General features: G+C 44.4%; 1 protein-coding gene across 1 annotated transcript; it reads left to right on the forward strand.

Moving 5' to 3' along the window:
* Positions 1-15263: 15263 nt before the first annotated feature.
* LOC310685872 (uncharacterized protein) lies at positions 15264-27232 on the forward strand. The gene is made up of 3 exons (XM_083458925.1): positions 15264-15324; positions 19729-19797; positions 22540-27232. The coding sequence occupies exons 2-3, from the start codon at positions 19744-19746 to the stop codon at positions 24169-24171; spliced, it is 1686 nt and encodes a 561-aa protein (XP_083315051.1). The 5' UTR covers positions 15264-15324; positions 19729-19743; the 3' UTR covers positions 24172-27232.
* Positions 27233-27511: the final 279 nt, after the last annotated feature.

Here is a 27511-nt window from a genome sequence, read left to right on the forward strand (position 1 = left end):
TAATAAAAGAAAAAAGAGCTACAAATATACAAAAACAAAACATGTGAAAAATGCAAAATAGAAAACAATTAAAAAGAAGAAAAGAAAGAAAGAAAGAAATCCATATTTTCATATCTTATACTTCATTTACTAGTTTCCTGACCTCCTCACACCTCCCTTTTTGTATTCCAGTTCAGATATTTAATTCAGCAAGTTCTTACCCTCTGTCATTTGTCCTTGCTCAACATCTTAACCTATTATAAATATATATTTTCCTATACCTGGTTTAATACATCTCTGCTGAATGGTTTTGTTATATTGCCTGTTGGGTGCAGGTGTCAGAGAACAGAAGCAGGAGTGTGACAAGTTTGTAGGTGGAGATAAAAGACAACAAACAACACACACCCCTCCCACCAAACAACCTCCCCAAAAGCTAAATCCTCTCAATATAAACATACAATATTTGGGGCCAGCAGGCATTGATGGGCACCAAGGGGGTATCTGAGAGCAGCATGATGCCCAGTATATGCAATCCAGCCATATACCTGCTTCTTCTGAATCTCCAAATTTTGTTGAGCTTGCAAACGGGGGTTGGATTGGGGAATATGTCCAATCTTCTGCTTATGTTACCAGCCCCCAAAAACTCATATCTGGGCCTGAACCCAATGAACTTTGCCAGCATGTCTGTTGGTGTCACCAGACAACCGCTGGACTTAGAACCACTGCTTAGAGTATCACCTTCTGTACTATAGCAATAAGCAGGCCAGCTGCTCCCTCTTCTGGTGAGCCAACCCTGAGAGCTGCCTGGGTCTTGTTGACAAAAGTCCCCAGTTTAGCACCCCCGTTCCTTTACACTTTCCCAGTTTAACTTGATGTTCCTCAGCTACGGTTCCCAGAGCGGTTTAACAGTCCATCCTGCTTCCAAGGGAACTCTGGAAATTGTAGGTCTTTGAGGGGATTGTTGTTGTTGTTTAGTCGTTTAGTCATGTCCGACTCTTCGTGACCCCATGGACCAGAGCACGCCAGGCACTCCTGTCTTCCACTGCCTCCCACAGTTTGGTCAAACTCATGCTGGTAGCTTCGAGAACACTGTCCAACCATCTCATCCTCTGTCATCCCCTTCACCTTGTTTGAGGGGATTAGGGGTTTCCAAACAACTCCTAGCACAATAGGTGTCTGCAGCACATTTCACCAGCAGCCAACTCTATAGGCAGGGCTGTCTTAAGCATATGTGGCATCGGGGTGCAAAGATCCACCCGACGCCCCCCCCCCCAGGTTGCCCAGTCCCAGGCGTGTAGGATGGCAGAGCTGGCCACCAGTCTCAGTGACTCGCTAGCTCAGTCGCCCGCAAACTCATGGCGCAGAGCCACCTGCAGCAGAAGAGCCCTCTGTGGCGCTCCGACTGATGGGCGGGCTCTTCCCCGGACTCAACTCTCGGGCCCCGGACTCTTGGCCTGGCACCCCTGAGAGCCCAGCGCCCGAGTGCCCCACACCTCTAGTGCCTCTGGGTAAGACGGCCCCTGTCTATAGGTCTGAAGTGTCTTCAGCCCCTTCAATGTCTGCTGGGAGGGGGCAAGAGAGGAGGAGCCACTAGCCATTGAAGCTGCGCCTTACTGGGCCCTGGGCTCAACTTCCTTTGTGGAAGAAGGGGCAGGAGGGCTCAGCACGAACGGCCTCTTGAGTACCAAATATAAACTTAACTCTCAAGTGCTTCTGAGGCCACGTAACAATGCAGGGCCCCCACAGCACATGTGCCAAAAAAGCACCCCTACAGATCTCTCTTCCCAAAAGGTGGCAGATGGTAAGCTCCTCACACGCCAATTGAAAACACACTCCTACCCTTGCAGGAATGGCTCTTCCCATCTCTCCTCAGCCTGTCCACACCACTGTTGTCCTCTACATGTTTGTTGGGCTACAATTCCCACCATCCCTGACCATTGGCCATGCTGGCTGGGGCTGATGGGAAATGTAGTCCAACATCTGTTCGTGGAAACCGCTGTCCTAGAAGCTGCTGCGAGAATGAACTGTGATGCTTTTTAATGGCCAGCAAGTGGCACTGCTGCTTAAAGTCAAAAGAATCATGCCTGTTGCTTTCAGTTCAAATTGAAGATCTGCTGTGCAAACTTTCCATATAAGTTTGTCAAAAGAAGCAATGTTTTCAGAGAGAAAAGATGAAATGGGGGGGGGGGCTTGGTTTTCCAGAACTGAGTCCTGAAAGCACTTCTACAATAATCTACACGGAACTTAGTTGTGTAAGGGGGTCAAATATATTATTTATGTACTCTAGAAGGAAGACTTAGGAGTCAGGAGTAGGATGAATTAAGGAACTTGCAACAGATCTACAATATTCTCACAGTCTTTAGGTACAGTGGTACCTCAGGTTACATACGCTTCAGGTTACAGACTCCACTAACCCAGAAATAGTGCTTCAGGTTAAGAACTTTGCTTCAGGATGAGAACAGAAATTGTGCTCCGGCAGCGCAGCAGCAGGAGGAGACCCCATTAGCTAAAGTGGTGCTTCAGGTTAAGAACAGTTTCAGGTTAAGTACGGACCTCCGGAATGAATTAAGTACTTAACCCAAGGTACCACTGTATAAAGATGATGCTTCAGGACTGACAACTAACTGAACCTTGAGTAGGCTAGGATAGTAGAGATCTCAGCTACTTCTATTTTATTCTTTATGGGCATCCTGTTACTGAGTCTCAGAGCTCTTTCCCCCTGCCAGCCAACACACCTGATTGCCCCATACCTGGGTTCTCAAAGTCTCTGATGATTATGGTGCTTCTGCCTCCTTTTTTTACATCCTGTTGGCCCCACCTGTTGCCATCAGGAACTGTAGAATGCTGGGTCCTGTGGTTGGAAGAGCGTGCCACGCACATGTCTCTCCCTTTTAACTCACTAATTAATGGAACAATGAAAACATCTAAAAAAAACCAGTTCCGATACAGGTGCAGGCTGGGAAACATCTCTGCTTAAAAGACTTGTTGAAAAGGGAAGATCTTCAGCAAGCACTGAACAGACAATGAAGACAGCTCCCATCTCATACTTAATGGGAGGGAAGGCCCAAGGGTAATTCAGTAGGAATTACACCTGAGTAGGCATGGTTAGGATTGCTGCCTTAGTCTCATTCCCCCTCCCCTCATATTTTACCATCCATATTTGAGCTCCAGCGGGTGTCTGGAGTTAACACAAGCCCTTTGCACTCCCAAGGCTTTTGAGAAGCTAACTTTAAGGTATCACATTATTTTTTGGGTGTGATGGTGGTGGCGTCAGGGTGAAAGTAGTAGTAGTAGTAGTAGTAGTTGAGGCTGGAACTTAACAGGTTAAGTTGTTCCCATGATGCCACACCATTCTGACGTCAATTTTGGAAGCTTGGGAGGAGCTTGGTCAGAAGTTTGCCAGTCTCACTCTGTGTTGTGAGGGGAAAGGATGCAGTTTTGTCATGGCTGCAAATAGTCCTGGAAATTCCTGAGAAATGTTGGAATAAAAGCTGTAAATAGACAAACCTGGACTCTCTGTGTGTTTGTCTGGAAGCCAAGCTATGTGACAGTTTTACACCGCTGTGCGAAACTCTGCTGAGACGTAACTGAGAGCTGCGCAAGAGGAAGTGTGCCGGGCGGCCATAAATCGCTAATTGGAGTCGCAAATCAATTAGCGGGGACCGCGGCAGATAAATTAATTGCACAGGTTATGGGTAACCTAAATCATCGCTCGTAAAACTGTCACGGAAGATACTGCCGGGAGCTTTGATCTGCGGTTTCGAGCAGGAGGCACGGTAGGAGGCCGGAATCTGAGGCAAGCAGGCAAGCAAGCTGAAGACGCTGTGCAGGAAGGCTGCAGAGAGCTTGGAGCTGTGCCTAACGTTTGAAGGCAAGCTGACGACGATGCTGAAGCCAGCTTGGAGTTCTGCCTGGAGTTGTGAGAGGCAGGAGAGCTGATCTGCTAGACCGGGAGCTGGAGAGCGGCTGTTTGTTTACGTGAGTACGCTGGGCCCCGGGAAGACAATGGCAGACAGCCAGGTCTGGAGGACATTCCGTCTGGAAAGCTCACTCTAAGAAGTTGGGCAAGGACGTGAAGTCAGCAAGGGCTGTCTGGGGATGTACTGCTGTGTTTGCTGTGAAGCTTCAGCAGGAGGCCAGAGCCCTGGGGAAGGAATACAAAAGCCTAGAGATGGCTGGAGCCCCTGTTCCTGATGTTTTAGCCTCAAGAAGTGCTAGTGAGCAAGTCGGGGGGGCGGAAACTTCCAAAGGCAAGTTTGAAAAGTTTTCCACTGAACCTGCTGGAATGAAGCGGCAGTTCAGGGGGGGCGGATCTGGCAAGGAGTGCTTTTCCGGAAGAAGGAGGGCCAAGCCAGCTGGAAAGAGCCCCAGGCAGTGTTTTTCCACTGGAGTTCGTCATTGCCACGTGTGTAAAGCACCGGGACATTTGCGGCGAGATTGCCCCCACCGGAGCAAAGAGGCAAGACAGGATGTTGCCAAGGTCAAACAGCTGAACTCTCATGGGAACCAGTCGGGTTTCCATGGCAACCAGTCTGGAAAAACAACCAGGCGTGGGACTGAGGCTGGTGGACGTGCCAGGTGCCAGGAAGAGACTTATCAGATCACGGCTAGTCTGGCGTTGACTGAAGACAGCTGTGGGACAGAGCTAAGTTTTGTTATTGACTCTGCAGCTAATTGCAATTTGATTCCAAAGCGAACCTGCTGGCGAAATGCGGAACTGCAGGGCTGTTTTAACTGGAATGACTGTTATGTTCGCAGACGGAACACAAAAATCAGTCTGTGGTGTGGCTAACGTGTTTTTCTCTCCTTTACAGGAGGAGCTAGAGGTCTACGTTGTGCCGGGACTGAAGTGTTGTCTTTTATCTGTATCAGCTCTAATGAAGCAGGGATACATTATTTGTTTTGAAAATGACACCTGTTCCATTTTCAGAGGAGGGAGACAACTGGTCAACGTGCAGAGGGAGAACGATTTCTTTGTTCTGAAGTCACCTCTGGAGGGTTGTGGGAATGCTGGAAAAGCACAGGCGCAGTGTGCTAAGGTTCCCAGTCATGTGCAGAAGTTGCCCAGGTGCACAAAAGGGTGCAAGCTCCGGGAATGTGGGAGGTCCCAAGGGTGCAGGGCATGCAAAGGTGCAAAGGTGCTTGGTTTTCCCGGGTTTGGGAAGGTAACCAAAGAGCCCTTTGAGCTTGTTCACACAGATCTGTCAGGACCCATGAGGTGTGAGAGTCTGGGTGGGGCCAGGTATGTGCTGTCGCTGACAGGTGACCACAGCCAGGTTGGCTGGTGTTTCTCTCTCAAATCACAGGGGGAGGTGGCGCAACTGATCCAGGATTGGGTTGCGGAGGTGGAACGAAGGTTCTCCACCAAGGTGCAAGAGTTCAGGAGCGACCGTGGGTCACAGTTCACTGGGTCTGCTCTGAAGGAGTTCTTCAAGGAAAAGGGAATACGTCACCAGGTGACGGGTGCAAAGTCTCCTCAAAGGGAGGAGAGGGAGGCAGAGGCTGATCCCGGTGATGGGGACCAGGTCCAGGATCAGGGTTCAGAACCTGGTGATGGGGACCAAGTCCAGGGTCAGGGGTCAGGGCAGGTTTGGGCATCTCCAAGGGTTGTGAAAGGAGTGTCCAGGTGTGAGGCTTCATCTCCGGTAAGCGTAATGGAGAAAGCTCACGGACGGGTTGTCAAGTCAGAGGGGGAAAAATCTGACGGAGAAGAAACAACTGCTGGCCCAAGTGGGTCAGAGGGGTTTCAGGTCACGGGTGCGTGGGAAAGTGTCGCACAGTGCGATTCTGGGAGTGTTGAAGGGGTTCAACAGGTGCCTGGGAAAGATGCTGGGAAGGAGCACAAGGTAAAGGGGAAGGTGTTGAACTCAAAAGGGTCTTGTCAGAAGGTGCAGCAAGGGGGGGTGTTGAGGCTGGAACTTAACAGGTTAAGTTGTTCCCATGATGCCACACCATTCTGACGTCAATTTTGGAAGCTTGGGAGGAGCTTGGTCAGAAGTTTGCCAGTCTCACTCTGTGTTGTGAGGGGAAAGGATGCAGTTTTGTCATGGCTGCAAATAGTCCTGGAAATTCCTGAGAAATGTTGGAATAAAAGCTGTAAATAGACAAACCTGGACTCTCTGTGTGTTTGTCTGGAAGCCAAGCTATGTGACAGTTTTACACCGCTGTGCGAAACTCTGCTGAGACGTAACTGAGAGCTGCGCAAGAGGAAGTGTGCCGGGCGGCCATAAATCGCTAATTGGAGTCGCAAATCAATTAGCGGGGACCGCGGCAGATAAATTAATTGCACAGTAGTAGTAGTAGTAGTAGTAGTAGTAGCAGTAATAATACAGTGGATGCTTGGGTTGCGAATGTGATCTGTGCGGGATGCATGTTCACAACCCACAGCGGCGTGTCTGCACGTGCACGGGTTGCGATTCATCACTTCTGTGCATGCGCAAAGCGTGATTTAGTGCTTCTGCGTGTGTGCGACCGCCAAACCCCCCAAAGTAACCTGTTCCGGTACTTCTGGGTTTCGGCGGGTGCATAACCCAAAAAAACGCACCCTGAAGTGGCTGTAACCCAAGGTAAGACTGTAATAATAATAATAATAATTTATTATTTATACCCTGTCCATCTGGCTGGGTTTCTGCAGCCACTCTGGGCGGGTGAGCACCCTAGAGCAGAGCTTTCTTAACTGTGTGTCATGACACGTTAGTGTGTCAGCTGCAGTGTACGTGTGTCATGCGAATGCTCCCCACGCTCCTCCCAGGGTTGGTAAAGGGGTTAGTTTCACCTCTGGTTTGCTAGTAAAACTGAATTACTGTGTCACGAAATGATGCATGTCTGAAACAAAATGTGTCACCAACGTGAAAAGTCTGGATAGCTCTGCCCTAGAGTTTGTGCAGCGAAAAATACAGCCAGTCTGATTATTGTAGCAAAGTTTCCTTGAGAAGTTACGACTTCCTAAGTCAAAGAAGCTTTTAAGGAGGAACCTTAAAAGTCGCCTTTGTCTTCCACCTGTCCTGGGGATCACAGAAGGTGAGCTGCCTCTGGATGTGGCGGGCTGGAGTATTTATATCATCAGGCATCCTTCCTGGATGACTGAGGTTAAGGTGGTTTGCCTGCCTGTCCTGACCATTTAAATAGATCAATAAAGCCAGAAGAAGAGGCTCATTGAAATTTCTGGAAGGGATACCTTTCAACCTGTTTCAAAGGCACATTTTCTCCATTACTAATCCCCCAAAATAAAGGTGTTTCCATTAGGGGTGTTCCTAAAATTCCCCTGAGACTTTCAGCATGGTTTGGCTACTTCCAAGAGTTGCCACAAATATTTAGATATTATATAGCTGAATTAATAATGTTATTAAATCTATTAATATTAAGATATTATATATATTAGATTTAGTCTGGAAATGGTTAATATGTGGAAGTATATTTTTAATTGTCTTTTAGAGTTTTAATCTGTTTTAGAACATTTCTTGGGAGCAGCATATAAATATGATTATGATTGTTATGATTATACTTTGTTTTCATTTTTAAATTGTATATATATTTCCTGCCCCATGGCTCCTTAGGGTGGAAGGGTGGGATACATATTCAATCAATTAATCAACCAACCAACCAACAATATATACCCAAGTCATAAGTTACAGGCACAAACTACCAATAGAGTTTCCTGCACCCATTTTGAACCAGAGGGGCTTGAATGAAGAGGTACTGCCCAGGTATTTTTGGGGGCGGTGGTGGTAAATTGCCTGTCATGGTATAGCCCTACCCAGACCTGGAATCTGAGGTCTCTTTAGATGAGGACCAAGGAGAGCAGCACTCTCCAGCAGATCTCTTAACGGCCAGTGATCTGGAGAAGTGATTGGGCTTGGACCTTCCAATCCCAGGGATAGATGTCACCATACTAGCTGTCAGTATTGTCCGTCAGCTCTCAGACTCCTTCTCATCTTCCCCAGAGCCACAGCAGCGGAGGAAGAGTGAGCCAGACAGGAACTTCAGGCTAGCTACCTGTGAAGCTCCTCAGAAGGGTGAAATGCAGGGGAACATCACAGTGAATTGCCCTGAAGCCACTCCAGGAGGTATGACAAGAGGCTGAAATAAAGGGTCTGCTTCTTATGACTAGAGCCTGAAAGGTGGTTTTTTTTAATTAAAAAAAACATTAATTGAGGAGACCCCTCTCCTTACCTTACTAAGTACCACTTAAATGCAATGTATATTTTACTTTTATGGTAAATTGCATGTTCTCCCTCTACTTAAATGGAGCTGACATCAGCTGTTGACAAAGCAAATGATGACTTTTTCCTTTTACTCCTGGGTTGGGCACATACGAGAAAAATAAGGGACAGTAAAGTTGCTCAGGTCTATTGGATGAAATATTGTTTTGGTGATTCTCCAGGGGATTGCCTTCACATTTATTAAAAACAAGTGTGCATGCACACGAAAGCTCATACCAAGAACTAACTTAGTTGGTCTTTAAGGTGCTACTGGAAGGATTTTTTTTATTATGGCTTAGCAGGAATATGTGAACTTGCAGGCCCAGAGCGGATGGTTTGTCAGGAGATGACAAACCATGAGGCAAGGTTTGGACGGCATGCTAACCCAAACCAATGCTTATACGTTCATAATAAGCTATGGCTTGGTTCAGTGCTACATGTGAATTATCTCCCAGTGGTTTAAAATGTGAATCTTCAAAATTTTCATAGTGAATTTTAAATTGCCTCAAAATTGCATTTCTCCTGTAATTCAAGCCCACCAAACCATCCTGGCAACACAACTCTTGGTATAATACGATCTTCTCCATCAGTTTATAAAACTTGGAGCATTTGCCTCAGAAAGCATGCCAGAGTCTCACTGAAGTACCCACTCCAAAACGTCCTACAAAGTTCTAAATAGGTTTCTTGTTTTTGACCACAATGCTGCGGATTTAAAAAAGAGAAGTCCTCAAGCTAAGGTTTGTTACACATGGCTACAGCTCTTTCTTCCATCTTCAGGAGCCCAAGAGGACGCCATGGCAATAGTAAACCTTTGTGCTTCAAACTGTTTCGGCAGACAAATGTCTTCCCATTGCATGGAGCCCCAGCTTCCCAAGTATAATAACACAGCGCCAAGAGCGAGATGAAGGAAAAGTAAGGAAAAGGATTTCAAAGTGTTCTTTACACAAGACCACTCTCTCATTTTGCCTTTTAGTGAGAACCATATTTTTGGAACACCACAGGAATGCAGCCGAGAGAGAGAGAATGAGAGAATTTTCTCCTCAACCACTGCCCTTACTGTTACACCTTGTACCCTTGGTCTAAATCAGTAGCCAAGCCTGCCACAACTCAAACCCAAAGTTTTAAATACAGCAACTCTAATGTTCACTACAGTGCTTATGCAAGGTTTCCCTTATCTCTTGGTGGTACGACGAGGCCCTTCTTCCCAGAGGTGGGTAAGGAGACACCAGGCTTTGGGAAGGAGGTGTGAGGGCTCTGGCAGAGTTCTAGAGCCCCCACCTCCTTCCTAAAGCTGGGGAAATGCTAACTAGACTTTGGGAATGAAGGCCCTGCCAGAGCCCTCACAGCTCCTTCCCAAAGCCCAGTCCCTCGCTCAGCCCCCTTGTCTCAGCACCCAATATGTCTGAACCACTCGCACAGCCTTAAATCCACCCCTGCTCTGGTCTAGGGATGGACACCCTTCAGGCTTGTGATATCAACTTCGTGTTTTTTGCTAGAACCCCAAGGGATCTAGTAAGGCCAGGTGCAGAACAGCGATTTCGGGCAGTGGTGGTGAATGTTCAAGAGCCATGTCAAAAATGATTATGTTTAAATGGCACACTTTCCTGCTTAGCAGGAAATTGTCCTAGTTTGAGGACAATATATCATTTGGAGATCAGGTTGACCTTGCTGCAAGGCTTCTAGCTCTTTTTGCTTTAAATAAATGGGCCTGTGTCAGGCTTCGGGGAATCAGATGTTTCCCACGGAGGCAGCCAAGAATCAGAGAAACGATAAAAGTTCTTACCACGCAATAATTCACAGAGAGTGACGAAGGAATGCAGCCTTCCCAAAATATGGCATTGCTCCAAGTAAAGTCCCACCCCTCCTACGTCCACCCTATTCGTCGTCACTCCTACGCTGGCTAATCTGAGCTTTCTGCCTCTGAGCTCTCTGTTCTAATAGCCTCAATGCCTGTCTCGTCTTGGGAGTGTTACGATATTCCGTTCCACCTTAACAGATGTGTGGAGTTGTTGTATGTCACATGTCTGTTTACATTCCAGCACAGCTTGCTGGGAACTTCCGTTGTGTGTATAGCTTTTGCTTATGCTGCTTGTTTGGACACTAGGGGGAGAAGACATGTTTTTCTCTTTGTCCTGATGCTGAATAAAATGCCTGTAAATATGCTTTACACAGCCTCTATCTGCCCTTCTGTTGTGAAGAGTTTTATTCTCTGCTGGCTTGTGTGCTCAGCTTCTGAAGGTTTCTGAAGCTTGAGTGGCAGTTACATGCTGATCCAAGGACCAGAGATCGCCCGGCTGCCGGCCACTGGGCTGGAGCCAGCTGGGGGCCAGCCAATTGCCCCCGTCTCCTTGGACGCATCCCAACAGGGATGGGGTGGGTCAGGAATGCTCTTCAAGGACACTGAGTCTGTCAGCTGTCTCTCCCCTGTTGCTGCTGCTTCTTCTTGATGTTACTCTTCCAATATTCCCCAGCTTCTGCCCTCTGCAGCCTCTGAACTATGGCCTTCTGCAAACCACAGTTCTAAATCTATACTGCCCTCCTCTTCTCGGGACAGTGCAGGAAGAGGGGCGGCCGTCCCCACCATTCCTCCTCAGTCCAGCCTCTGACAGCCTGAGAGCCAGACTTCCTTGAAGCCCCAAAGAGCATTATGATAAGCAGCTGTCTGTCAAAGGTGTGGCATAAAAGCAAGAGATCAGCCCCAGTGTTCCACAGGGAGTATTTTCTATATTAAGGAAGACACCAGCCCTTTGCTATTCAAAAGCCTTATGCAACATCTCACCGGTCTTGCTACTAACACCACCATGTTTTAAATCAAAAGGCTCTTCAGTGGTTGTAAACAAGTCCAGAGGTTTGGCCATCTGTTTGGTTATGTGATGTTATTTCCTTGCCATCCCTAAACTTGAAGGATTTGTGCCCACACTGTTTGACGTGCAGAAAAAGTCCCCTGTCATATTTGCTTGCGGTTCTATTTAAGTTCATTGAGATGTGAACATTTACCTGGCACCTGGTATTTTAGGAGTCTGTGCTGGACATGCCTATCCTTTTCATTTTGGAGGGGTGGGGGTATTTTTGTAACCTTTTGGTTGGTGCTCTTGGGAAATACTAATTCAGGATAAGGACTTGTATAGAAATAGAAAATCAATCCAGCAGAAAGGAAAATGTTTGAACAGCTCTGGGTCAAACCCATGGCTGTATTTTGATACGTTGTGAGGGAAAATGCTGTTTTAAGTAACTACTTCCCACTCTCTGTCAGAAATATTTGCTATACAATCAAAGCAGGTTTCTGTGTATATCTATACAGTGCTTTTTTCTAAAAAAAATGTTTAGGGGTACTCTCATTGAAATAATACCCCTCAATGAGGCCAAACTTAGATTCACAAAATGTTTAGGGGTATGCGTACCCCTGCGCCCCCCCCCCCGAAAAAAAGCACTGTATCTATATGAGACACAGGGGCAGAACTCCACGACACTGCATAAAATTTGCATTGACTAATTAACATGCATAGATGGAATTTTAGATATAATTACTATAATTTAAATTATTATCAACATTATTAACTTTTATTCAATCTCAGAAATACAATGTAATTACAATAACTACTTAAATACATACTACTATATATACAGTATGTGTATATTTATCCACATAGAGAAACTTTACCTTATATCTATTCTTCATAAATTTAATTAGAAGAGCTCACTTATCTTTAAAAATTATCTCTCTTGTCTGCTTCTCTCCCTCTAATAAATTCTGTGTACTTATATTTATTTGTTTATTTAATTAATTTATATCCCAACCTTCCTCCCAAAGGAGTCCATAGTGGCCAACGTACAGCAATAAAACAATAAAATGTGGAATAAGTAGCCTCATAGAACCATCACACTTTAGTCTAATTAATGCATGAAGGAGTTAATACCATAGAGCAAGGTTTCCCAAACTTGGTTCTCCAGTGGTTTTGAACTACAATTCCCACCACCCCTGACCATTGGTCCTGCTAACTTGGGATGATGGAAGTTGCAGTCCAAAAACAGCTGGAGACCCAAGTTTCAGAAACCTTGCTATAGAGTAATCTGTCCAGCCAGGCATAGCGATCTTCACTTCCTCTCACATTGCAAAGAACTAGGTAATCAAGCCTTTGTTCCCTCCCCAGTCTACCTGATGAACTCAGCATGTGAAGAGGCTAAGCTGGTATGGTTCTCAACAGCCATTCTTGTGTTCCTATGCCAATAATTTAGTAACTTTCACCACTTTGTTAACTAAATCAGGTTTTACTGCCTGTGCAACTTTTCTGACTGAGGTATGGAAAAAGCACATGGACCAGACCTTTGAAGAATTTGTAAGTAAACCATTTTACTAAATGTGTAGTATGCTACGGGAAGTGAGAAACATTGAAAGGAGCTTGGCAGGGCATATTTGGAAGGTCTAACAGCCTATATTCCCATGCTTTACTTGGCTGCATATCTTGTGCTTTTAAATCTCTGCTGGGCTTATCTCACAAGAGAGTACTTGCCCCAAACCTGGATTGTGGCATTCTGGGAATTCTCCTTTCTACCCCCCCCCCACGCCCCTGTAACAACAAAAACATATTCAAAACAACTCCAATACAGATACAGACTGGGAAATATCATATTTCAAAAATTCCGTTTTTAAGCTATTTTTAAAGGAAATTCGTCAAAAAACAACACTTCTGATGTCATACGCCTGAACATTTCAACTGGTTACTGTAAATTCCGCCCAGACACTATTTTCGGCTCACGAATCGCATATATGTTCAGGAAATTCCAGACACCAGACATCTAGAGGGCAGCTGGGGAGGCTGGAGGGGACAATATGAGCTCCATCAGCCTTCCCCAACCTATTACTGTCTAGATGTTTTGGACCACAGTTGCCATCAGCTCTAGCCAGCACCTGTAGGACACTAGGTTGTGAGAGGCACTGGGGTAGATGAACAAATATGGCACTTCCATCTCTTCCTACTCACTGAGTGCCACTGATTTAAGAGAGCAGAAATATTAGAGCAGCTGAGGGTGGCTTGTCTTATATCCCTTCAATAAAACCTGGGAAATGGCTGTTTGTTAGCAGAAGTGGCTCCTACAAACAAGCACTTTGTCTACCTGCTGAATGGTGGCAGACTTCCCTTCCTATTTGAAGCCCTGGCTTCCTGAGAATGCAAATCTATAATTTCATCAGAGCCTCCAGGGCTTCGCTTTTCAATAGTGTAATGACTACTGTTCCCTCAAGGGTGCCCATTAGGTATATATATCACATACCTGCAAAATCTACAATATAGTATATAATAACTATTTTGAACAAACACACCAGTGGCTTAAAAAAAAGAAAAGAAAGTAGATCCAGGAGCTACTTTGCTAGAAAAAAGGTGTTTATATTTTATATTTCGTTAGTATGATTTTTTTTTATTTAAAAAGAAAGGGGGAAAGCTGAAAAGTTAATGTGAAGTCAGAAATGAGCAATAAAAATGTCGGAACGGTTTCACACAACCCTGTGCTTATTTTTTACATTTTTATAGCTGCCCCATGAAAAGAGTTCTCTGGGCAGCTCATAGAGCAAGCAACATACAAAAAATAATAACAGAATTATAGAATTGTAGATTGGAAGAAACCATGAGGGTCATCTAGGCTTGTAAAGAATGGATGCTGTTCACACTGTAACTAGGTCCGTGGCCTTCTGGGATGGCTCTGCCCAGCAACCAGAAATCTTTCTCTACTGACCCAAATTTTTGGGTTGCCATACGCCCGTATTTTTGCTGATTTTCGGTTATGTCCAGGAAATTCAGTTATGTCCGGGAAAACCTCAGGAAGCACTTATTTAAATGACCGGTTTATGGAATTTGCTTGTCCTTAGCATTAAGTGGATTCAAAAGTGTATAAGGCAAATTCATGGACAAAATTGGACATATCTCCAAAACTGAGGGAGAGGTCATGGGCTGCATATTCAGTATTTTTCTGTAATGTTAAGGTGATTGTGAGCACGATGACTCTATAGATTTTTAACCTGAACATACAATGATTAGATCTTTTATATTAAAAAAACCCATCCTCTATTATCGGTTAGAGTTTGTACAGTTAAATATATAACAAACACTTTTTTTTTTAAAGTAACTATTTGGTGGAAAAAAGAGAGAAAGGTTTATTGACAAGCTGACTCCCAATGAGTTTTGGACATTGTTCTTCTGGGGGAAATTCTTTTCTACGGTACCTTCTTTCTTTCAAAGATTTTGAGGCCCTAAATACGTGAGACTTTAATGAAACATGACTTCATTAACAGGGCTGCTTCAAAGCCCTTCCACATTCCAATTGTTTGGTGAATATTGAAAGTTTGCTGTGCCACCACAAAGGTTTCCAACAGTTTGTCAGCTGTGACATCGCAAAATGTCAGCATGCATTGAAAAACCAGGACCAGCTGTGTGGTGAAAACACAGTTTGTTTGGCTGCATGTGCGAAAACCTAGCGTGGCTAAAGTCTATCATCTATTCAGAGATGGGATGCTAAGTGATGTGTAAAAAAAGTAGCTGCCGAGAAGGCTTTGATGACTGCAAAAATCAAGGGACATTTCAGTGGGAAACCTGGTTGTCTGAACAAGTGGAAGGCTTGTGACAATAGCCAGGCTAGAAGATTTGATTATGGAGCATCACAAAAAATAGCTATTAAAGGGTAGGCTGATGTATAAGTTAACCGGATCAGGAGTGCCACTAAAATTTTACCTTTCAGTTAGAATGCACCTGAATATCTCAAAAGGAAAAACGTAGGTAAAGGAATATAGTAATCACAGAAGCGGGGATTTGCCTGGCATTCATAATATATATTATCTTGCAAAAACAAGCCATGGAATATACTTATCTAGCATTCTGCCTGAGTGGGGGAGAAGTGGAGAATTTCAATTTAGTGCAAAGGCACATAATCATTTCAAGGACAAAAGGGGGGGATTAGTGGGTTTTCGCTTAAGACCCTGTGTGAAGTCACAGTTAAGTTGCTAGGCTTTGATTGGTTGCCTGGAAGCTAAAACACGATTTAAATTCTTGCAGGGTACTTCCGTGGGTCCGTACCTCAGAGAACTGAGGCACAGAGGCATCAAAAAAACATCACTAATGATTTTAAGATTGTTCACTGCAGCACAGCAAAGAAGGTAAGTGGAACGTGCTTTACTTTGAAACAGATGGTTTCTCGCTGAATTTATTTAATTTTGTAAAAGGACAAACAATGTATACATAGCAAATATTTCCTACAACCAATACAGTGATCATTTGTATGAGTGCATTGATGTTTAGCAGGTAGCAAAGCTGCTTTAAAAAAAAAATCAACAATTTTGCATAGGAGGGTTAACAGCAATTAGCATTCTGTGGTTTACTGGAAGGAGGTAGAGGTACTTTGCAAATTTATCACACAATTATATGTATCATCAGTTTACATGATCATTTCTACTCAGCAGGCAGAAATCTCAACAGCTTCGGCTTTTCCCAGCAGGGAGAAGTTGTGAAGAGGGATGCTCCCTGTTGAATTTCTGTTTGCCGTAAATGCAGATAAAGGCACAGGAGCCATATTTTTTTTAAAAAATGTGGCATCCTCAGATAAGGACAGGTTGGTAGGAGAGCATCACTATGGCAATAGCAGCCCCTGTGCTATTGTCCATTCAGAAGGTTCCAGGTTCCATCGCTGGCATCGCCATTGAAAAATAAACTTTCTCAAGTAGCAGAACTGGGAGAGATACCTGCTTAGTGCGGACACTACCAGAGCAAGCAATTCTGGATCAGAAGAAGCAATGGTCTTACTTAGGTCTACAATATGTTGTTGTTGTTTCGTCGTTTAGTCGTGTCCGACTCTTCGTGACCCCATGGACCAGAGCACGCCAGGCACTCCTGTCTTCCACTGCCTCCTGCAGTTTGGTCAAACTCATGCATGATATGCATGATATCAAATGCATTATTGCATCTAAAATGTCTCTGGGTTGTTGTTGATTTAATAAAAATGCAAATAGCACCAGCTGGTGGTACTGACATTGGGACAGAGGTGAAATGTAACTCTTTTCTCCCTCGCTGTGGTCTTGAGGAAAATTCCCCCTTTGAATGCTGCTCATTGACATCACTCAGGGACTTCCCCTCCAAAGCAAATGCTGGCTTCAGGGGCAAGATTCTCTTCATGACCACAGCAGGGGAGGAAAATGTTAACTTTTCCCACTGTGCGTGCTGCAATGTTGATAATTATCAGGCTCCCCATGATGCTATTTGACTCTAAAAGTAAACACACACACACACACACACACACACACAAAGTCTCTGCACATGAAATCCATGTCTAGATTGCATTGGTGGTGCTAGACAGGGGGCAAGCAGCCCCCACAAGCAATGAGCTCATCCCCCACATGCCCTCCATTTCTGAATTCCTACCAGTTCAGGTTCAATGTGTTACCATTAGTATAAAGGTAAAGGGACCCCTGTCCATTAGGTCCAGTTGTGACCGACTCTGAGGTTGCGGTGCTCATCTCGCTTTATTGACCGAGGGAGCCGGCGTACACTTTCCGGGTCATGTGGCCAGCATGACTAAGCTGCTTCTGGCAAACCAGAGCAGCGCACGGAAATGCCGTTTACCTTCCCGCCGGAGCGGTACCTATTTATCTAATTGCATCTTGACATGCTTTCAAACTGCTAGGTTGGCAGGAGAGGGACCGAGCAACGGGAGCTCACTCCGTCGTGGGGATTTGAACCACCGACCTTCTGATCAGCAAGTCCTAGGCTCTGTGCTTTAACCCACAGCGCCACCCGTGTCCCTTATTACCATTAGTATACGAAGTCCTTAAATACTTGGGACCAGTTTACCTACAAGATTGCCTTATTTGTGGTTTTTTTTGTCCACCTAGAAATATACTTTGCTCCTGCTGTGCCCTCCAGAATTCCCCCCCCATTTGTTTTTTGAGTTTGATTTGATATCCCGCTTTGTCACTACTCGTAGGAGTCTCAAAGCGGCTAACATTCTCCTTTCCCTTTCTCCCCCACACCAAACACTCTGTGAGGTGAGTGGGGCTGAGAGACTTCAAAGAAGTGTGACTAGCCCAAGGTCACCCAGCAGCTGCATGTGGAGGAGCGGAGTCGTGAACCCGGTTCACCAGATTACGAGTCTACCGCTCTTAACCACAACACCACGCTGGCTCTCTAATAGGTTTTGAGTGGGGGAGTTACCCAGGTTTAGTGGCAGGAAGCTTACCACATTAAGATGTGGCCATCTGATTCAGTGACTGATACTACAAAGAATGCAAACTTTAGATTTCATTAAAACTTGGTTCATCTCGGGTTCCCCTTTCTAAAGGTTCCTCTGAAGCATCTGCTTACATTTCCATTTGGACATAGGGAACTACATTATATGGAATCAGATCCTTGGTCCATCTAGCTCAGTATGGTCCACACTGACTAGCCATGACTATAAGACTTTGGACCAGGGTCTCTCCCTGCCCTGCATGAAGATGCTGGCGATGGAAATTTGGGATGCAGATGTTCAACCACTGAACTGTGGCCCTTTGGGTAGTGCTTACCAACAAAACCCACTTGACTCCCTTGGCGATTGCTTGTGAATCACCCACCCGTCTGTGGAAACTGTAAAAGCCAAAAATGGTTTGAAAAGAATTTCTCAATAGGTACATTGGTTTAAACCATGCACAATAATTGACTCTTAGCTATTTTCAAAAGAGAACGTTGGTTTCCCCCAGCCCTCCTTTTTTACCATATGGAATAGTGGACTTTCTCATGTGTCTGGAGATTTCCCCTGTAGCTTTCTTTCTTTCTTTCCAGCCACAGAAGGAGAGCATTTTCTCCACCTAAATGGGGATGTCACACTCATGACCGAAGGAAACCCATTATTATGAGTTTTCTGCCTCCCCTGTGGTTTTGCAACGCCTAGAACCCTGTGCTAGCTGGGAAATGCCCAGCTAAGATTGCCCTTTGCTTCATGCAGAATCCTCTAGTCAGCCATAGAAGTTATGATTAACCAACTGATGTGGCTTCTCTGGTCTTGGGTGGCACATCAAGCCCCAGGCCTGGTGTCAATAATTGAGGCCTAGATGTGTACATTTAGTGCTCTGCTGCTAGAGAACAAAAAAAAGTAAAGCAAAAAACCTCTGCCAGCTGCAGCAGTGTTTATTGTTACCCCTGCCAGATGTTTTCAGCGTAATTTACACTTTTGGAAGACTGGGCAGTGAACATTAATCAGTCTAAAAAGTGACTAGGTTTGTTTGTCATTGTGTCACTCTCTCAACACAAGAAAGGAAACCTAGATCCTGGACTTTGCAAGGAAAATGTATTATTACTCAGGCAGTAAAATTATTACTCTGTATCATATTAAGTAGTCTCAATAGGCTTATTGAGACCGGCAGGTGAGCAACAAAGAGGATTTTATAGGATTGCATGCAAATACCCTGCACTTGCAACATACAGTTCTCACCCTAATTCCCGTCAAATATTCTAGAGAGAGGAAATAACAGATTAGGAGCCCTCACAGTCAGAGCTCAGTTTCAGCCACCCAGGGCGCTCTGTCCTATATATAAACGACATGGTAGAAGCAAGGATTTAATGTAATTGTGAGGGCTACATTTTGCATTCAGCAGACTTCTACATTTCCAAGAATTCTGTCCCTTTTTGGAGAGGCTGGTATATTTTCAGACGGGTAGTGGCTTGTCTCAGAATAGTACTGCCACCTTTCAGTGAGCCCAGGGAGTCTGTGTTACACGTAATGATGTGCCAAACTCTGTTCTTCGTTGTCTCTGATTCAAAATATGAGGTAAAAGGCAAAAAAAGAGTAGAGGTAAAGGACCCCAGGATGGTTAAGTCCAGTCAAAGGCGACTATGGGATTGTGGCGCTCATCTTGCATTTCAGGCCAAGGGAGCCAGCATTTGTCCACAGACAGCTTTCCGGGTCATGTGGACTAAACAGCTTCTGACGCAACGGAACACCATGACGGAAACCAGAGCACACGGAAATGCCATTTACCTTCCCGTCGCAGCAGTTCCTATTTATCTACTTGCACTGGTGTGCTTTCCAACTGCTAAGTTGGCAAAAAAATCAAAATATAAACAATAATAAACTATAAAATAAAATTTTATTTTTTGAAATGAAATGAAGCCTACGGTAAGATGGAAAATAATGTTCATTTTTGTATACGTCCACTTTATTTACATTTGAAAAAATTATCCTACTTTTTCTAATTTCAGAGGCTTCGATCAGATCCTCAAAACTAATCTTACATAACACATCTGCTTCTATACTTGTTGCATAGTTGTTCTGCTGGGATTTTTATATACTTCAACTGAGGGTGCTATTTGCATTCTATGGCAATATTATAATGTCAGTTTTGATTGTTGGTCAATATGAATAATACTTTTTCGTTATTTGGTTATTTCCCCTAATGGTTCACTTGTTGGTTCTTCTGGCATAGCCCCCTTGCCCCAATGCAACCTATATGAGCCTTCCTTGTATATCTCTGCTATGTAATTAAATACTCAGTGTTAGTAGTGAAATATATAATACATTTTCCATTTCCTCACAGAAAGCAATCCCAAGCATGAAGACTCTGCTTTTGCTGATATATATCATTGGTATAGCCATTGCTTCCCCGGTAAGTATACAAAATATGAAAAGTCTTAACACCAGATAAATAAAAGATTTAAGGAACGTTCCGAGCTTCTGCTTAGCCTACAAGAGCAGGTCTTTCATGACTGACCAGTGCTTTCCGCCTTGCTTCCTTTCGCAGCTAAGCTCTGTTGGGTGCAATCCAAAATGCTTCAGTCTTTAAACATCTTAAGAGTCCTGCAAATTGCAATACTTGCGTGCTTGAAAACTAGCTGGCTTGCATAGGTTCTTTGCAGAAAATGGACTTAATTCTTTGGGAAACCCAGGAGTTCCATGGTAGCGCCTTTCGACAAGAATGGAAAACCTGTTCATTCTGACATGCTATTGACATCCATTTGATGGACTTTGCTATTTTACCCACAATCACAGAATCATAGAGTTGGAAGGGACCACAAGGGTTATCTAGTTTTCTCCCTGCAATGCAGGAATCTTCTGCCTAATGTGTGGCTCAAACACATGAACCTGAGATAATAATAATAATAATAATAATAATAATAATAATAATAATAATAATGTATTATTTATACCCCGCCAATCTGGCTGGGTTTCCCCAGCCACTCTGGGCAACTTCCAACCAAATATTAAAAACAATACAGTGTCAGACATTGAAAACTTCCCTAAACAGGGCCACCTTCAGTTGTCTTTTAAAAGTAAAATAGTTGTTTATTGCCTTGACAACTGCTGGGAGGGCGTTCCACAGGGCAGGCGCCACTACCAAGAAGGCCCTCTGCCTGGTTCCCTGTAACCTCACTTCTCGCAGTGAGGGAACCACCAGAAGGCCCTTGGAACTGGACCTCACTGTTCAGGCTGGACGATGGGGGTGGAGACGCTCCTTCAGATATACTGGACCGAGGCCATTGAGGGCTTTAAAGGTCAGCACTAACACTTTGAATTGTGCTCGAAAACATGCTGGGAGATTAAGTTTGTCACGCTCTACCATCTGAGTCATCTCAATTTCTTCAGTTTTCTTTTTTAGCTGTGTATCATATATTGCATTCAAATTGTTTTAATCTTATAGATTGGTTTCTAGGTATGTTTCTTGTTGTTGACTTCTACTTGGAGTGTGACTGCAGAACAGCAGGATATAAACAATAGCTGACTAATGGGCTTCCTGGCCTTTCTGCAGTGTATATTTAAAGCGGTATCAAACAGTCATAGTTTCCCTATCCCTAAGAATACTGGGAACTGTAGCTTGTTAAAGTTACATTCCTTGGTGTGGTTTAACAACCAATTCCTCTTCCCAGGGAACTCTGGGAATTGTAGTTCTGTGAGGGGAATAGGGGCCCCCTAACAACTCTCAGCACCCTTAACAAACTACAATTCCCAGGATTCTTCGGCTAAAGTGGTATGATGTTGCTTTAAAAGTACAATGCAGATGGGGCCATATACTGCCTTTCTGCTCAGCATCAATAGCACTTTACGAAAAGAGACAAGTACGGTATACAAAATACAACCAATAATGGCAAATAAAAAGAAGCCTAAAACAGCAGCAACAAGTTTAATAAAGCCTTTAAAATCTTTATAACAAAAAGAAGTTATGATAAAATGGGCAGTCGATTTTGGTTATAATATTGATTATGATAACTGGGTAAAGTTATGAAATGAAGGTGTGAGGTTTGCGGCGAGTTCTACTTTAAAAGAAAATTTAATGAAAATGATGTACCGGTGGTATATCACTTCGGTTAAACTAGCAAAAATGTACAGAGTGAGTAACAAAGCTTGTTGGAAGTGTAAATTAAAAGATGGTGAATTTTTTCACATGTGGTGGACATGTGAAAAAATGAAAAAATTCTGGGACATGATTTATAACGAAATGAAAAAACTTTTTAAATACACTTTCCCAAAGAAACCAGAGGCTTTTTTTGCTAGGGATAATAGGGGATGAATTAAGAAAAGAGGATCATAAATTATTTATGTACGCCACGACCTCCGCTAGGATTCTAGTGGCTCAAAAATGGAAAACCCAGGAAATCCCAACTTTAATGGAGTGGCAGATGAAAATGTTTGAATACGTAGAATTGGCGAAAATGACCTACAAGATTCGGAACCAAAAAGTAACAAAGTTCGAAGAGGAGCGGAGTAAATTTGTTGAGTACATACGAATAATTGTAGAAGCTTAAAGATTGAAGCAGGGTTAATATAAATATTGTGACGTGGAAAGAGTGTAAATAAGAATCTGTAAGAGAGGATGTTAATTGTGAAAGCCGATGTAGGGAAGGAGGGAAGTCCGGGCGCGATAATGCGCATGGTAAATACCGTATTTTTCGCTCTATAACACGCACTTGACCATAACACGCACGTAGTTTGTAGAGGAGGAATATCTGTAGGCATGCCACCCGTAGGCATTCCCTCCATAACACGCACAGACATTTCCCCTTACTTTTTAGGAGGAAAAAAGTGAGTGTTATGGTGCAAAAAATACGGTAAGTAGACACAAAAATGTTGAATGTAAGAGTATATGCTTTATTTATTTTTGTTTTGAAAAATCAATAAAAAGCATTTAAAAAAATATCGGGGGGACACACACCTTTGCCTAGCGCTAGAAAGGTAGGAAATGTTGGCCCTGGTGAGTTTCATAAATGTCCTGGTACTTAGGAGCAATTAGCGAATGTATTAGTGTCAATATGGCAGGATTTAAACTGACTACCTCCTCCTTTTTCTGGAGATTCCATATATACCTTTGAATTGACTTAACACACTGGTGTTTTATTTTGCTTCCGTGTGACAGATCCAGAGAAGTGGAATTCTATTCAGGAGAGGCTATGAGGGTAATATTAATTCCATCAGTGCAGATAAAGAAGTATTAAAGACCAGCTCTGCCGTTACGAATGGGAACCAGCAGAATGGAGATGAGGGTCACCAGGAAGGAGAAATATTTCTGGATCTCACCAAAGAATATGCCATTCCTGAAGAAGTTTCTACAGCCGATCCTATCCGTTCCCAAGGAGGCTATCCGCACGAAACCGAGAGCCTGTTGCTCCATGAGGACAACAGCTTTGTGCAGGCCAAAGGCCACAGTCAGCCCAACACGGAAAAACCCAGGGAGACCTATGTTGAATATCCAACAGAGAAAGAGGTTGACAGCCAGGATGTAGCGCTTCTCAAAACGATTAGCAATGCGGAACAAAATGGCTCGCAGCATTTGAGAGAGAAGAATGCAGTTCATGGTCCAGTGTTGACCACAAGGGAGTCCATCGTTTCGGAAGCAGCTCTGTTTGCTGGCAAACAGCACATCAAGGATTTCCAGGCCAGCCGTGAGTTTGATGTGAGAGAAAATGTCCCTTATCATCTGAACAGCTACCATTTCAGTGATGAAGGCATGCAAGGAGATGACCCAGGTCGTACTGATGACTCTGAGTCTAGTCAGCAGGTGGAGAGCCAGAGCAATTTCAGTCAGCAGCCTGGAGAACCAAATAGTTCAAGTGGTTCAAACGAGGAAGAGGTGAAACAGGCCAGCACTTCAGGGAACTCTGGAAGCCCAGAGTACTCCAATGGGTCCCCTGACTCCAGCAGTTCCAGTGACTCTAGTGACTCCAGCAGTTCCAGTGATTCCAGTGACTCTAGCAGTTCCAGTGATTCTAGTGACTCCAGCGACTCCAGTGATTCTAGCACCTCCAGTGACTCCAGCAGTTCCAGTGATTCTAGTGACTCTAGTGACTCCAGCAGTTCCAGTGATTCTAGTGACTCTAGTGACTCTAGTGACTCCAGCAGTTCCAGTGATTCTAGTGACTCTAGTGCCTCCAGCAGTTCCAGTGACTCTAGTGACTCTAGTGACTCCAGTGATTCTAGCACCTCCAGTGACTCCAGCAGTTCCAGTGATTCTAGTGACTCCAATGACTCCAGTGATTCCAGTGACTCCAGCAGTTCCAGTGACTCTAGTGGCTCTAGCAGTTCCAGTGACTCTAGTGACTCCAGTAGTTCCAGTGACTCTAGTGACTCCAGTAGTTCCAGTGACTCTAGTGACTCCAGCAGTTCCAGTGATTCCAGTGACTCCAGCAGTTCCAGTGACTCTAGTGACTCCGGGAGTTCCAGTGACTCTAGTGACTCCAGTAGTTCCAGTGATTCCAGTGACTCTAGCAGTTCCAGTGACTCTAGTGACTCCAGTGATTCCAGTGACTCTAGCAGTTCTAGTGACTCTAGTGACTCCAGTGACTCCAGCAGCTCCAGTGACTCAAGTAATACTTCTGAGTCTAGTGATCCCAGTGACTCTAGTGATTCTAGCAACTCTTCTGACTCCAGTGACTCCAGTGGGCAAAGTGATTCCAGCAGCTCCACTGATTCCACTGATTCTGATAGTTCCAATGACAGCAGCACCTCCAGTGACTCTAGTGATTCCAATAATTCTAGCACTTCCAAATAAGTGAGAAGTTGCTCAGATAGTACTGGTGCCACCCATAGATATCAGTACTAATAAGGCAAAATGGTAGAATTTGGGACAAAATTGCAATAGGGGGAGTGAATGGGGACAGCAGGTCCTGTAGTACTGAGGCAATATTTTGCGGCGTTCCAAAGCGCCTTTCACAATTGAAATGGCTGCTTTCCTCCACGAGGCACGGAAGGCGAATGTGATGATTCTGTCTAAAGATGAATTTCCAACCATTTCAAATGACGCATGAACCCTGCTCAGTTGTATGAAGGGGCAGTAAAGGAGCTTTGTCATTGTTGTCACGTGGCTCCTTCCAGCTTCCCACGCATTCAGTACCAATGTTTGCAGCATGGAGCCTGCTGTACTCAGGGGGTCTCCTTGCACAATTTAGAACCTTGATTGTGCAGGAACCGTGCATGAGAGGAGCTGGAAGTGACATGTGACAACCGTGGTGGACCTCACAGCCACATTGGACTACATATCCCCTTCACATATCCATGAGCAGATTTTGAGTGTCTTCTATCCTGATCGTTCTCTTGACTTGGCCACAGCAAAATGGAGGGCAACCTCTAAAGAAGAAACATTTGCCATCATTATGAAACTACATTTCTCTAGGGCAGGAGGGAGAAGCATCTCCACCTACCTTTCTGAGCAACCTTCCAGGAGCCACATGTCATTGGTGGGCGTGGCCAGAAGCAAAAGTAGGTGGAGCAATGAATAATGATTTCCCTTTTATACAGCAGGCTGGGTTTCCGCAGCTACTCTGGGGGACTTCCAGCAAAATATTTAAATACAATAATTCATCAAATATTAAAAGCTTCCCCAAACAGGGCTGCCTTTAGATGTCTTCTAAAAGTCAGATAGTTGTTTATTTCCTTGACATCTGGTGGGAGGGCATTCCACAGGGCGGGGGCCACTACCGAGAAGGCCCTCTGCCTGGTTTCCTGTAACCTCAGTTCTTGCAGTGAGGGAACCGCCAGAAGGCCTTTGGAGCTGGACCTCAGTGTCTGGGCTGAACGATGGGGGTGGAGGCGCTCCTTCAGGTATACTGGGCTGAGGCCATTTAGGGCTTTAAAGCTCAGCACCAACACTTTGAATTATGCCCAGAAACGTACTGGGAGCCAATGTAAATCTTTCAGGACTGGTGTTATGTGGTTCGGTGCCTTGGCAAGTTTAGGGCTCAAAGTGCTCCAGTCCTCTTGTGCAACAAGCCAGCTTTGAAAATCACCAGACTTCTTGTGGAAATGAAAGTGATAAGGAAATCCACCAGAAAGTGTGGGAGAACTATGGAGTGGTGGGGGCCATATAACCTCCATGCAGACAAGTCAGAATGAATGCTCAGTAAACAAATAAATAGTGGGCATTGTATGCAGAAACCTTTTGCAAACAAATTAGGACACATGCTCAGTGAGTGGTTCATCTGCAGGTACCTGTCAGGCTTCAGGGAATCTGATCCCTCCCCTGGTGGGCAGCCAAGAAGCCGATAACAGGAAGAGTTCTTACCAAGTCCTTTATTCAATATACCTCTCCATCCCAGCAATGGCGTTTCTCTGAGTAAAGTCCCATGCCCTCCATCTCTCCTATTGTAAGTCGTCCCTCATCGGCTGATCTGTGCTTTCTGCCTCTGAGTTTTCTGTTCTAGTACTCTTGATGCACGCCGGGTTCCAGGAGGAGCAGGGCCAGGAATGCTTTCTAATGATAATGTGTCAGCCAGCTGCTCCAGCTCTGCTGCTTCCCACCTTTCTCTTCTTTTTTCTCTCAGCTTTTCCCCTCTTCTCTCTCAGAGTCATGACCTTCTGCAAACCACTGTTGTAAATCTATATAGTGGTACCTCGGGTTAAGTACTTAATTTGTTCCGGAGGTCCGTTCTTCACCTGAAACTGTTCTTAACCTAAAGCACCACTTTAGCTAATGGGGCCTTCAGCTGCCACCACACTGCCGGAGCACGATTTCTGTTCTCATCCTGAAGCAAAACAAAGTTCTTAACCCGAGGTACTATTTCTGGGTTAGCAGAGTCTGTAACCTGAAGTGTATGTAACCTGAAGCGTATGTAACCCGAGGTACCACTGTACTAGCCTCCTCTTCTCGAGATGGTTCAGGAGAAGGAGGGTGGGATGTCTCCACCATAGACACCATAGACTCTGAGGTCCAGTCCCTGACAGTCCCTCTTAATGCAGAATGGATGTTGCTCATAAGTTTGTCCTGCCATGCATACCCACCAAACCCTGTGGACATATATCCCTGCACATTGATACCACCATCGATTCAGGCGGATTTCTATTATCAGGGTAGCTCCTTCAAACAAGCTTTGGACACACACAGAGAGAAATCTCCTCCAAATACTACAGAGAGAGGGAAAGGGACCTGCTGGAATGGGACGGCAGACAAATCCCTTACTCTTGTATTCTCTGTGGTTTTCTGGGGCATTTGTTTTCTTTTTACTTATTTTGGGGATTGTGGCTTCCTTTTTTGAGCTAGGGCGTGGAAACTTGACAACACAACAAAGCTAGTGTGCTGAAGCTGTCAGAAGGACAAGCCCAGGCGGTGCTGTAAATATCCTGGCAGAAAAGGAACAGCAACAAAAAACAACAACCCCGCTTTCAACATGCTTCGGAAAAGTAATAATAAAAAATTAAATGTCCAGATTGCAAACTGTGCCGTGAACAAAGGTCTTTTGTAAGCCTCAGTGGCTGCTTTATTCAAAGCTTCTGCTATTAAACAAAATAGTACCCTATTGTGTATTTGGCCACATTCATGGTTTAACCAGTCCAGTTAAGAAGTTCCCACCAAAGAAGAATGAATAAGTAAGGTGGTGGGCTGGTAATTGGCAAAATTAACAGCCAAAATAAGAGAGCCTAATGATGATAATCTTGTGGAAGATTGAAAGCCTTTCTTGGATTACTTAAAGAAATACTATAGTATGATGAATTCACAGGCAGGATTTGAACCACGAGCAACAGAAGGAATTAGAGATTATTGTACTGTTGTTATGGCATAGAAGATAGAAGCTAGGGTTCAGCAAAGGTGGGGAAATGGGAAAAAAGCACCATGGAAAACGGGGTGGGAAGTTGACAAAAGAAAAGAAAACTGTATTATATATTGGAGTGTATATGTGAAACTTTTGAAATTTAATAAAATATAACTGAAAAAAACAAAACAAAACAAAACCCACTGAGGTCCTGAACGGCTGAGATGCCAATAAATAAATAATCCAAACACTGGAAAGGAAGAAAATGGTGTTGAGGAAAGCCCTTTGAGGATGGAGCTACACTTTACAAAGAACAAGAAGCTGGGAAAGTATATGTAGCTATGAGGCCTGGGCATCAGGTAGGTT

The sequence above is a fragment of the Podarcis liolepis genome, assembly GCF_965112155.1.
Source record: "Podarcis liolepis genome assembly, chromosome: 9".
In the NCBI taxonomy this organism is placed as follows: domain Eukaryota; kingdom Metazoa; phylum Chordata; class Lepidosauria; order Squamata; family Lacertidae; genus Podarcis; species Podarcis liolepis.